This window comes from Apodemus sylvaticus, chromosome 1, assembly GCF_947179515.1.
Source record: "Apodemus sylvaticus chromosome 1, mApoSyl1.1, whole genome shotgun sequence".
NCBI classification, from domain to species: domain Eukaryota; kingdom Metazoa; phylum Chordata; class Mammalia; order Rodentia; family Muridae; genus Apodemus; species Apodemus sylvaticus.
This window is the reverse complement of record NC_067472.1, coordinates 108880053-108893742: the sequence shown is the minus strand read 5'-3', so window position 1 is coordinate 108893742 and position 13690 is coordinate 108880053. Positions and strand designations below refer to the sequence as shown.

At 40.9% G+C, this 13690-nt stretch overlaps 1 protein-coding gene and 1 long non-coding RNA gene across 5 annotated transcripts in view; one reads left to right on the top strand and one right to left on the bottom strand.

The window, feature by feature from the left end:
• LOC127665898 (uncharacterized) overlaps positions 1-13690 on the bottom strand; it is a 56119-nt gene that overhangs the window by 9135 nt on the left and 33294 nt on the right. The gene's annotated exons all lie outside the window — the stretch shown is intronic.
• The window catches only part of Nars2 (asparaginyl-tRNA synthetase 2, mitochondrial), a 113653-nt gene that overhangs the window by 79185 nt on the left and 20778 nt on the right, over positions 1-13690 (top strand). For 3 of the 4 annotated variants that reach the window (XM_052158492.1, XM_052158485.1, XM_052158509.1), the window contains 2 exons: positions 281-347; positions 5134-5271. In XM_052158492.1, coding sequence (XP_052014452.1) covers positions 281-347; positions 5134-5271 — 205 coding nt within the window. Of the gene's footprint in view, positions 1-280; positions 348-5133; positions 5287-13690 lie in introns of all 4 variants that reach the window. The other variant, XM_052158501.1, reaches the window with a different exon arrangement.

Genomic DNA, 13690 nt, shown 5'->3' with positions numbered 1-13690 from the left:
GATTACAGGCGTGCGCCACCACCGCCTGGCTGAAGCTCTGCTTTCTGATATGCCTCTTGTGTCCATTGCATGCCCGTCAGGAGTGGGACTATTGAACTTCTCTTCATCAGATCTCGTCTCCATGAGGTTAGGTCAGCCTGAACTCTTCATTACTTGGTACTCACTCATGGCCTCACAGATTATATTGGAATTGGTATGTTTTTTCTGGTTTATATAGGCCTAGTGTAAAATTGTTCTGCTGTGTTAACCTTTCTCCATTTTGTGTTGTTTTTTTTCCCAGCATTTCTTATACGGAAGCAATTGAGATCTTAAAGCAAGCATCTCAGAACTTCGCCTTTACACCCAAGGTAGTGTGAGTGTGCATGTGTGAGTGTGCGTGTGTGTGTGTGTGTGTGTGTGTGTGTGTGTGTGTGTGAGAGAGAGAGAGAGAGAGAGAGAAGTATTTGTGGAACTGTGCATAGAATTAGTGTTTTGGTTGAACATGGTTGGGAATAACTTTGAGATGAGACTCATTGTGGAGCCTTGGCTGACCAGGAACTCATTACATAAATTAAGCTGGCCTGGATTTCACAGAGATCTAGGCTTAAAGGTGTACACCACCATGCGTGGTAATAAAAATAATTTTAGAAGAGAATTCTATCATTTGGAATAGAAATAATTAAAGGGTTTAAAGGAGTATACCAAGTTTAGCAAGGTGAAAATTCAAAAGGAAAAATGATAATCATAGATTATTACTGTAGAAATCAAGTAGTTCAGTGTTTCCACATGTATATTGTAAATAATGTTGAAAGCTGATAGACAAAGAAGTTATAGGATTAAATGTGTTTGGGCACATATTAAACTGATGCACACAAACCTAGTAACTAATGAAAGCCTAATATGAGTGAGTGATTATCACTGTAACAGATCAGATTCTGATCCAACAAATCCAGTGAGACAGATTCCTGGGAGCAGCAGTAAGCGGTGGGCGTGAGTGCACCTCTGTGATACGGGCGGCAGGAGGTGTCCAGATCTCTTTTTTTCTACAGACCAAGAATATATTCTCAGTTAGGAATTGCAACTTGGTTCCACCAACTACCAACTACTATAGTAATTTTTTCTTTTTAACTTACTGAAACTAATTTTTTTCTTGTAATATTCTGATTATGGTTTCCCTTCCTCGACTTTTTCCAGTTCCTCCCTTCCCTTCCATACCCTTTCTGTGTCTCATTATAAAACAAATGGGTTTCTAAGAGATAATAATTAAATGAAACATAGTAAGAAAAAACAAGAACTAATATATTGAAACTGAACAAAATAAACAAGCAGAAGGAAAGGAGTCGAAGAGAAGACACAAGAAGCAGAGACCCGCCCATCCACACTCTTAGGACTCCCATAAAAACACTAAATTAGAAGCCGTAATTCATACGTTGTGGCCCTAGTGTAGACCTTGTGCATACTGCTTCAGTCTCTAGGTTCATGTGAGCTTTGGCCATTTTGGTTTAGATCAGTGCCTTGTTTTCTTAGCGTCCTCCATCCTTTCTGGTCCTTGCACTCTTTCCACCTCCAGTTCTGCTAGGTTCCCTGAGCCCTGAGGGCGGGGATTTGATGGACACATGACATTTAGGGCAGAGTGTTCCAAGGCGTCTGTGTAATGTCTGTCTGTGAATCTGTGTGTCTGTTCCTGTCTGCTGCAGGGGAGGCTACTCTGAGGACGGCTCGGTAAGACACTGACCTTTGAGTACAGAATGTCATTAGGCGTCATTTTATTGCTATCTTTTTTATTTGTTTAAGACTAGTAATATTTTACCCTAGACCCCTGGGCTCTTTAGTCTCAGGTTGTTGGTCACCAAACAGTTGTCAGGTATAGGTTCCAGCTCGTGGAGTAGGCCTTCAGTCAAATCAGATATTGGTTGGTAACTCCAGCAAGCTTTGTGCCACCATTTAATTAGCATGTCTTGCAGGCAGGACACCATTGTCAATCCAAGAGTTTATGGTTGGGCTTGTATTTATTTATATATTTATTTGTTTGTTTTTGGTAGCTTGCAGAGTACCTTTCTATACCAAATATGACAGAAGTTAGAGGTGAAAGTTCTTTCTATACAGCAGTTGTGTAAGTGTTGTCTTTAGCAGTCAGGCCTTGCCATCAGTTTGTAGAGAGCAACTGGTAGTCTAGGCACTAATCTGGGTTATTTGATGATTCCCACGAGCCCCCTCCCCCCGCCCTGTGCCCCACAATGCAATTAGATGTAACCTAAACCCAGTACTAGAAGCTTCATTTAATGACAAGAGATAGCCAGTTGGGGCTCTGCCCTCCCCCATTATTTGGTTTCAGTTATAGCATCTTTATATTCATGTCTTCAGTGCCTGAGACTCTCACCTCTTTTATTGGGGAGGCTTGCCTGTGAGGCTCCTGTTGCATTCCTAAATTTTTCATTTCCAGATTTTCCTTAGTTTGAGTTTTCTTTATTGATTTTATTTCCACTTTTAGGTGTTAAGCTGTTTTTATTTCTTTCTGCTGCTTGTTAGTATGTTGTTAGATTTCTTTAAGGGATTTTTCCCTCCTTCCCTCTTTAAGACTATCTATCTTTTTCATAAAGTCTTTGTCCTGTGGCTCAGCTATGCTGAAATCCTCTGGACCTGCTGTGGGCTGTAGTAAAGGCCTGTGTTCTGGTTGTTATTGATGTGCTTTTACATTGGCACATAGCCATCTGGGTTTGGGAAAAATGCAATTCTTGCTGATGATATCTGGTCTTACCTTTGTTGGATGGGTGTTTTGTTCTTCAGGGATCCTGGTAAGTGTGGCCACTGAGGGTTCCAGGTAAAATGTGTTTCTAGGTTTTGAGAGCTGACACAGGAATGGGGGATGATCTGGGAATGGGCTGAGGGTGTCCACGGGAGAGGGGAAAGCAGGACCCTCCACCAGGATCTGCTTGGTCCTCGAGCAATGGAGGCAGAGAAGTAATGAGAGGCCACTGCAAGTAGTCTGAGATGGGGCTGGATGGGGGATTAGATTTGGAGGAACCGAGAGAGGTGAAGATACACAGCCTCCCTACTTTCCTGGCTGGAATGACCTGTGGGATCCCAGGGAGTGCCTACTAGTTTTGCAGCATGGGATAAAGTAATGAATTGGAAGTGAAAGATCTGCGTGACCCACTGGCGAGTGGGTGTGGCTGCAGCAGTAGTTTGTAGAGCTTGGGGAGGACCGGCTTTAGGGGAGCTGGGGGACAGGTGATGGTCTTCAGTTAGCATAACTGCTTCCCTAGCTAGAGTCTAGTAATGCTGTCTCCCCCGCCCCACCCCTGACACAGGGTTTCTCTCTGTAACCCTGACCATCCTAAAAGACCAGGCTGGCCTCGAATTTAGAGATTCACCTGCCTCTGCCTCCTGAATGCTGAGGTTAAAGGCATGTACTATCACTGCCTGGGTGAATAATGTTTTCTTATTTTTTTTTACCTTTTTTTCTTCATTCCCCTTTATTACACATAATATAACTGATGTATGTTGCTTTTTTTTTCTTAATTAAATTGCCAGTAGATATTTTGATTGACACCAAATGGAGATATGATGGGAGAATACTGCTGTGTGATAGTGTTTCCTTTCTCTGTGAGTGGCGTGCGTGTCCATTCAGCTTTTTCATCATTCGTATGCTCATTTGGTGCAGACCTGATGCCTCTTGTTGGTCTGTAGCACACAAACATTCAGGAGACCCTGTGTTTTCTGTGGCCAATCAAACATCTGAGGATTTAAGACTAAGAACCAAGTCATACTGACCTCAACAGAAAAAAAAACAAAAAACAAAAAACAGTAATACGAATAAACTGCCTAGATTGGGGAATTGTGATTTTTTTTTAACCTACCCTCATAAAATCAGGGGCAGTTTTATAGTTTTTGTTTATCTATAACCGTTATACGCAGGTCAATCTATATTTAAGTAGGAGAATTACCCTTAAAGAAAATGAATCTAAGCCGGGCGGTGGTGGTGCACGCCTGTAATTCCAGCACTCTGGGAGGCAGAGGCAGGCGGATTTCTGAGTTTGAGGCCAGCCTGGTCTACAGAGTGAGTTCCAGGACAGCCAGGGCTACACAGAGAAACCCTGACTCGTGGGGGGGGGGGGGAAGAGAATGAATCTAAAATAGTTTTCCCTAATTCCCCATTTTGCTTAAACTTGTTGTTTAAAGTGTTTGGGGTAGAGGCTATTGCCAAACCTGTGGGAATAGTAAGGTAGTAGGATGTGCTGCACGTGCCTTTAAACAGGCCTTCACAGTACCCCATCTCAAGCTCTTAGATGCTCTTGCCACAGTTTAGCATTAACTTGAACTTCTTTGCCGGCTCTCCCGCAGCCAGCTGGCCTCAGCTTCCTATGCTAAGGATGGTGCTGGTCGCGTCTACCTCCCAGTGGCTGGCATCGTAGGTGTGCACCACCAGCCAGCAGCACTTGCTGGTTTTAAAGTCAGTTCATTCTTTGTGTAATTTCTACTTCGATTATTTTCTATCAAGTTTCATGAAGTCAAGAATAATACCATTTTGGAATTTATTTGCTTGTTTGTTTTTTTTTTTGTTGTTGTTGTTTTTACTACCATATCCACCTTAAAATGCCACCTGGAATTTAATAGTCACACCAGTATTTACTGAATAAATAGACTAAACAGTATTGCTACATAGTCATCAAAGAACATCTTGCATATGAATTGACTTTTACTAAAATAGAAATTCACTGAGAAAAGCCATCTTGCTATAGATAGGCTCAGTATTAGAAGTGCTATCGCCCATCATTTAATTTCCTGAGACTTAGAAATAGTAACTAGGGAAAAGCTCTAGGCAATATTAATAAAAATACCATAATTCTACATCAGTTTTATGAAAACACTTTTGGAAAGTGTTTTGTTTTCTTGCCTGTGCTACGCCTGCTGCCTGCTCCTCCCTGAGATGGAACACAGAAACAATAGTGTTTATCTACTAATTTCAGCTTTCATCTTTCCAGGCCTTTTGCTGTTCTTATTAGCAAGCATTCCCCTTTGGTTTAGTCAGCTGTGTGACCTCGGCAGACAGCTGCACACATCACTGAGCCCCAAGGGCAGAGAGCCCTTGGAACTGGTACAGGTTGTTTTCATGTGTGTGCTTTAGCCCTCTCTCCTTATTTCTCCTTACAGTGGGGTGTTGATCTACAAACCGAACATGAGAAGTACCTGGTGAGGCACTGTGGCAACATACCAGTCTTTGTCATCAATTACCCGTCAGAGCTCAAGCCCTTCTACATGAGGGAGAATGAAGATGGCCCTCAGCCCACAGTAAGAAGTTTCTAAGTATGGTTCATCATGAATCCGGATCCTCCCCAACTTGTTTCATTTCATTAACTTTAAAAATGTTTTCTTAAATTCTATCCATCAGTCTTCCCACAGAGCCCAGTGTTCTATAAACATACTTCTCATTTTTCTCACGGGAGGGGGGGTCTTAGTTTAGCAGATCCAAATGTGAGTGGGTTTCATTTTGATTTTGATTTTCTTTGAATAACTGGGTTCAGGAAGTAGCCTAGAACGCTGGATGACAGCACCAGGTTGATGTCAAGTTCAGTATTGATTAGGAGACTCCTGGGAAAGAGTGCTTGTTGGAGCATAGATAATACCACTGGCATGATCAGGCAGAAGAGCAGTTGGCTTAGAGTTCTTTTGTCTTAGCTATATATAGACACAGTGAGAGAAGGCAGTGGAGGGATTGGAGAGTTTTTAGGAGATAACCTGTCAGGAGCCTCATCTGTCTTCTCTGCCTGTATTGGTTCTCTGATTCTTCACTCTGTTTCTAATTGATTTCATTCTTGTAATTTACTTTCTCTTTATTTTCTTTCTGCTTGTAAGATGAGATATAATATAAAAATATACTTAGACTTATAAAAGACTTATTAAATAGTTTTATATGTAACATTATTAGTTATTTTTTGAGACAAATATGTTTACCTCAAAATAGGTCAAAAACCTAAATTTTGTTGTCCAAAATCTTGCTACTTACTTGTAGAAAATGAAGGATATACTATAACCCAGAAGTAAGCAAAACATCCCTGTCTTAGGTATAGATAGGTATCTGACTGAAAGTTTCCTGCTTTCTTCTACAGTGTTATAAGACAGTATTTGTTACAGACTGGCATCTTGTCTTGAAATCTTAGAGCAATTTTGCCTAGAAACTTGTTTTCTCTATTTACAAATGAAAACTTCCAGAGATAATTTAGCTCTACTGTCCCTGCCCCACAGCTGCACAGTGTATTCTCTGTTCTGCCCCTCAGTGTATATTTCTCCTTGTACTCCATTCTAGACTGGAAATCCTCTGCTTGAGCCTTTCCTTCTCTGTAAAGACTTAACTCGGGTTGCCCAGCCAGTGGGAGCCACCCTACTCAGCATCTGGGTAGCAAGTGAAGAACTGGGAACACTTCATAGCAGTGGTCTAAATGTGACTTTCTTGGCCTCCACTCTCCCTCCTGAGTGTGCCCTCCCTGTCTGCTGTTTTCACTCTTAGATCAGCCACATTGTCTGCTCCTTTTGTGTTACCTGGACAGTCGCCTCTTCTGCCACCTACTGCAGCAGTTCCTGCTCCGCTCAGTGGTGACCTTCATGTCGCTAAGCCCAGGGACTTCCAGAACTCTTTTTGATTTGATCTGTGTGCAGCTTCTTGTTCTTGCAGCCCTCCTGTCCCTCGACTTGTGGCCTCGTGGCCTCTCTCTCCACTGGTCACTCTAATTCATCTCTGCAGTTTTTTTCTCCAAGTTTATCAGATGTTGGACTTCCTTAAGTCTAACCCAACATCTTTGCTCTTGCCAGGTGATTTCATATGTCCCAATAGCTTATCATTTCTTCTAACATAATCAGAATTCACTTTAAATTCAGCTTTTCTTTCTTTTTTTTTTTTTTAAAGATTTATTTATTATATGTAAGTACACTGTAGCTGTCTTCAGACACTCCAGAAGAGGGCCTCAGATCTCATTACGGATGGTTGTGAGCCACCATGTGGTTGCTGGGATTTGAATTCAGGACCTTCAGAAGAGTAGTCAGTGCTCTTAACCGCTGAGCCATCTCTCCAGCCCCCTCAGCTTTTCTTTAAAGTTCTGGACTCATATCTATTATTATTGTTGTTATTGTCATTATTATTACATTAATTTGTTTATTGGAAGGCACACATGCATGCCATTGCAAATTAGTAGAGTTTCCTATGTGGAACTCCGAGATCACCTCAGACCATCAGCCTTAGTGGTGGGTGAGCACCTTAATCCCCTGAGCCATGTCATCTGCTCTGGACTCATCTTACCGCCTCATTGTCTACTATGTAATACTAAAGGCTTGTCAAAGGCAGTAGCCAGAACCAAGTGCGTGACTTCTCTCTTCCCTCCCTCCCCACTCACAGTGCATCTATTCTTGTTCTTTCTTCATTTCAGTAGGGTTAGCCTGGAACTCAGTGTGTAGACTAGGCTGGCCTGAAACTCAAAAGAGATCCACCTGCCTCTGCTGCTCCCTCAGCCTCCTTGGTGCTGGGATTAAAGGAGGATGTCATTGTGTCTGGTCATGAACTTTTAATATTTTCTTTCATTGTGATTGTGGTAATTCCACAGCTGAGTCATCTCTGAAATTTCTCTTTCATAGTGAAATGCAAATCATGACTAGATTCTGACATTTTACACTCCAAAATGTACCTCAGATCCATTTGTTTATTTTCATTTCTGCTTTACCATTTAGATTAAGATCTCTTCTGGTTTTGCCTGCGCCTCTCGGTGGCCTCCTAGCTGTTCCTCCTGTGTCTGCTCTTTCCTTCACAGTCTCAATATGTCCTCATTTTAGCATGAGCTTTTGGAAAATAGAAATCTAAAGCTGGGTGTGATAGCCCAATTCTGTAATTCCACCACTTCAGAAGATGAGAAATTCAAGATTATCTTCATCTACATAGTTTGGAGCCAACTTGGACTAAATAAGACCCTATCTCAAAAAAAAAAAATCAAAATGTAAATCTGACCATGTTAACCCCTTTCTTAAAACTAGTCAGTAATCTCCTGTTGCTCCTACTAAACCAAGTATAACTGTTCCTGACTCTGATGCTCTGTCACAACCATACTTGTCACCTTTCTGCCAGTTTGGACATCCTCCTACCTTGGGCTCCTGCATATGTTTTATTCTGAATAGTCTTCCATACCTACATAATTTTATTTATTCTCCAGATCATGTTTTTCTCTTAAGAACTTTCTTTGACCATTATAATTAGTCATAACAGCATTTTAGATGCTGTAAAGTTTCAGACCTAGAGCTGCTCACTTCTTAAAATTTAATGTAACTTTTTATTTATTATTTGAGAATTTCCTATTTATATTCATATTCATATTCATATTTCTAGAGGCTATACTCCTAGAGGAAGAAAAATCTAACTCTTCCTTCCAGCAACCATCAGCTGCCAGTAGTGCCTCAGGTGGGGGCGTGGCCTCGTCAGCCCCTCCTCCATCTGTTGGAATGTTCACTGTCTTGGTCTTCTGCAGGTAACACAGTTGCTCTGAGTTTCTAAGTACTGAGCCCTGTCATAGCCAGAGGACAGCATTTCTCAGCAGTCTACCCTCTACCCTGTACTTGCCACTGTCCTGGTCCATGATGGTCCCTGAGTGTGAGATACATGTCCTGTTAGCTGAGCAATCCACAGACACTTGTCCTCTATACTTTAGCCAGTTCTGAGTCTCTGTATTAACCACTGTCCACTGCAAAAACTCTGAGCACTGTACTTACCTATGGGTGTAAAGCTTAATGTTTAAAAGACAATTTTATCCACTTAGCAACATAGTAGGAGGAGGTTCTTTTCTAGAGTTTATTGTCTCCATAGGTCCATGTCCTTGGCCATGAGCCTTAAGTCCTGTGAGAAAGTGACTGGTTACCCCCAAAACTCATGCCACTGTTTTACCAGTGAGCATCTTTGCCAAGCTGGACATTACAAGCTGCTAACTCTTAATCCATCCTAACTTTTAACACATGATTTTTTACTGACACATGTCACTACTTAATTATTGAGTTTTCTTTGTCTAGAGCACCTATAAATCTCTTTTTTACTTACCAATACAGCCCCAGTGCCTAGCCTAAGGCTAAGGACATGGCAAGTATTTAATAATCTAATTTGTATAGGGTCAGGTGATTTGATGAATACAGACCATCAAAGCTTTAGACACAGGGTGAGTACAAATGCATAGTAACTTGATTTGTTAAGGAAAATGGGGCTAGGCTGGCTAGGAGATCAGTGGCTGTGATATTAAAGAAAATATAATGGCCCAGAGTTACATACTCTTGGGTTCAAGTTATAGATCTGTGTGTTATACATTATGTGATTGAGCTAAGTGTGGTGGTACATAACGTTTAACCCCAGCACGAGGGAGACAGAGGTAGGCATATATTTATAAAAGACCTCAAGGCCAGCATGATGTACATAGTGAGTTCCAGGTTAGCCAAGGGCAACATAGTGGGACGCTGTCTCAACCAGACAATCAACATCAGTAAAAGTAAACTATGTGATTGATCTTAGGCAAGACACTGAATACCTCTGAATTTTAATTTAAACAATACGTATTTATGATCACTCTTGGTTCCTAGGAGTTGGGCTGACCCAGCTGGGAAGTTCTAGTTGGATCTTTCAAAATGTTTCAGTCAGGGTTCTAGATGGGACTGAGACTGTCTAGGCCTGAGGATTAGTAATGTATGAAAAGTGTGAATTACTGTTTGGAGTAGCAGGAAATTAATAAGTATGGTTGTCTCTCTTCCATTTTAACTTGTGATAACTTTATTGTGAAAAATACTGTAATGGCTGGTGTCTGTGTGTGACACCATGACCACCAGTGTCCATGTGCGTGACACTGTAATGCCCAGGTTTCATGTGTATGTATTGCTGTGCTGTCACCTGAGTCCTGAAGAGACAGAGTATTGCTCTTATGTGTCCTTCTTACCTTTGTACATTCTAGGAGGCCAGCAGTCTCTTTGACAATGCCTTAGATCATAAAAGCACTGTAATGAGACTTTAGTGTATTTACATAGTTTTTGAAGTACTATAGCATATAGCTTCTCATTACCATATTATTTGAACATCATTTAACTAAGATATTTACATTAGTCATAGATAGTAGCATTTATATTACCAAACTCTTTTTTTTCCCCTGCAAAAAGTGACTGTTTCTACTCCTAAAAAAAACTTGAGTCGTGAATGTACAAACCTTTGGACATATGAATAAATACTTTATTTCTATTTCTTTCAGTTTGGGGAAGGTTTGCCAGAGTTTATGCAAGAAATTTCTCCTAGTTAGCTTTAGCTGTCATCTAGACAGCCCATGGTTATCTGGGGAAAGTCCCCATCAGGGGATTGCTTCCATTATATTAGCCTCTGGGCATACCTGTGGGCATTTCTTGATTGCTAATTGATATGGGCAGGTCCAGTCTACTGTAAAATACCATCTCTAGGCAAGGGATCCTAGGCAGTTTAAAAACTCTGTCTGGACTGGGCTCGGTTATTAAAAGCACTAGCTGCTCTTAGAGGACCCATGTTCAATTCCTAGCACCCAAATGGCAGCTCACGACTGTCTACACCTCCAGCCCCAGGGGATCCAATGCTTCTCCTGGCCTCCGCCAGCACTAGGTACACATGTAGAATAAACACCCATACCCATAAAAAATAAACAACACAGGAGACAGGAGTAAAAGAACAAAGAAAAGCTGGCTGAGCAGAGGCTAGGGAGCAAGCCATAAGCAGCTCTCCTCCATGTTCCCTGCCACTGCCCTGCCGTCTTTCAGTTATCCACTGTGACCTGGAAAGGTAAGATGAAGTAAACCCTTTCCTCTCCATAGTGCCTTTCATCATAGTATTTATCACAACAATGGAGAGCAAACTACAAGATTCAGTGAAATCTTAAACAGTAAAATAATTGTGAATTCTGCATGAGCTGGCTTGCTCATGCAGAAGACTTCCCTGAGTTGGAAGCTAGCCTGGACCACGTAGTTCCAGACCAGCCTTGTCTGTAGAGTAAAAGCACATCTCACTCTCCCTGCCCCAACCCCCACACAGAAAATCAAACAAACAAACAAAAACCGGTAAAATAGAGGTATTTCAATGGGGTTTTCTCCAAGCAAGTGAAAGATAAGGATAGAGAATATTTAACCTGTCTTTAAAACTTTGGGCTGGAGTAATAGAAAACTGGTGATTCCACAGTAAGGTGTTGTTCATTTATTTTCTTCTATCCACTCCAATAATGTGAAGATATACAGACTGCGATAATAAAAAGCACACTAGATTGAGAACTGGAGGTCTGAACTCTTAACACTCTTACAACTTATCTATATGACCTTTTACAAGCCTCTGCAGGCCTTAGTATCTCCCTCCTTACAGTCAGAGAATTGGTTTAGACCTCTGAGGTGCATCTCTAAGCTTCTGATTTCATGTCACCTGTTTTTCTTTACCAGTATATGTAAAAATAACGCATAAGTTACAATGTATAATTGTGTCATTTGAAAGCCTAATATAATGACTCTAAGGAAACATAGAAAATACCATGTGCTCTTGGGTCTGGAACACTGATCAAATACCCTAAATGCAAATTGAAAATATGCACCTATATGAATGGCTTCTCAGGGAATATTCATTCATAACTTCCAAATGTGACTAGGAAAAAGTAACAACCCAGCAGTTCTGAAGGAGATAGATCAGGACCACTATGTAGTGTTACGATTCTCAGTGTCGTGCCAGTAGTACTTCTGTTAATATGTTTTAGTATTACATCAGAAATGATGAAACATCAATGGGCATTCAGTGAAGTATATACTGTGAAGGCACTTGGACAAGCAACCAAAGGCTATCTAGTGAATTTCCCTAGCCTAATGAACTGAACTATGTCAAAATAACTTGGTCCTTGAATCAATAGAAATAGTGAAGATATTGCTAATTTTACTTAGGACTAATGATTTTCCTGGCAATCTTTATCAAATAGAACTATGCACTGCAGCCTATCTCAGATTGCTTTCAGGTTCTTTGTAATGATTGGTGTCCTTTGGATTGTAAAGATAGGTATATATCAAGAGAGAGAAATTTGAAACTTTGATATATGTTTGATAGATTTGTAAACTTTTATTACTGTTCTGTTTCTCCATTTCAATCTTGTCATTTCCTTATAAACAATGAGTTTAGTTAAAGCAATAAACGTAAAGAGAATGCAGATGTCTTCTAAGCCTTTAGGTAAGATAGGACAGTAAAGGAAGTTGCTCTGCAGGCTAGAGATATGACTCAGAGATTAAGAACACTGACCGCTGTTCCAGAGGGCCCAGGTTCAATTCCCATCTCCCACATGACAGCTCACAACTGCCTATCACTCCAGTTCCCTCACCCTCACTCAGACACACTTGTGCACATAAAATAAGTCATTAAAAAAAAGGAAGCTGTACTATTATGAGAACAACAAAGAGAGTTGTTCAGAGAAAAGGAATGACTTATATCATCTCATTTAAATAACTAAGCCCATCTTGCAGGAGTAGGACAATGTCAGTTAATTTTCTCATTGCTGTCACAAAACGTGTGACAAACAGCAACTTGGATAAGATAGGGTTTGTGTTGCTTATACTTTGAGAGACCACATTCCATAGTGGTGAATTTATAACGGCTACAGTGGGGGCTGCTGTTCTCCTTTCATCCACAGTCAGGAAGCAGAGGGTAAGGCTTCTCTTCAGCAATTGCAGATGCATCGGAGTGCTCATTGCTGCTGTCTGCAGCTTAAACCTGTCCACTCACTTTTCTTCACCAACTCCACACTGTCACGTGTTTATATTCCACTTCGTGCTTTTCCTCCCTGTAGATCTAAGTATGACTGGTGAGCAGTCATACCACAGCCTGATTGCTGTGCTATCTTGAAATTTCCTCTGCCAAAGATATTAATCCATCACTTTAAAATTCAGCTCTGTATGCATTCTCAGGACATAGGCAGAATGCAGTCATGTTCTTTGCCAGAATATAGCACAAATGCCCTCCAGCCACTGCAGTTCCTGATTGAGTCCTTGTTCCCCTGAAACCTCAAGACCTGGCCCAGTACTGTTCCAACTTTCTGTCCGCATTCTAGGGAGAACTATTACAGAAGTCACTGGGGAAATACTTGCAATATACTTCTGTGAATTGACGACCCTCTGCTTCTTCCAGTAGCATCAGTGGATCAAATCTTTATTCAGACCCTTGGGAGGCAGAAACCATATTCAACTCTCATAACATGACTGAGTATTATGAGACAGGACATAGTAATGAAAATAAAAAATAAATCAGTCAAGAAGTAGTTAATGAATTGACTGAGACTAATGAACTGCATCACAATAGCTTGCACATAGCCCAGCAGAGTGAAGAAGACAATGCCAGCATGAGAATCCCACAAAGGCAGCTCACAGAGCAAGGATCCAAACTCCAGAACTCTGCTGTTCATACAGAGTTCAAAAAAAGCAGCTTCATGTATGATTGTAGTCAAGAATGACATAATTCTTTGTGGGGGTGAAAACAAAAAGAAGGCACAGAAAGGCTTTTTGGAGTGTTAGTCTTAAGTTGCTTTTTGATCTACCTTTGTAGGAAAAAATGACTCAGTGTGCTCATTTTATAAAAGTTAATAGAACTATGCAATTTATTTGTATACTTTTATACATAATGTTATATTTTAAGTAATTTTGCTTCAGTGGTGAATGCTGTTCTTTT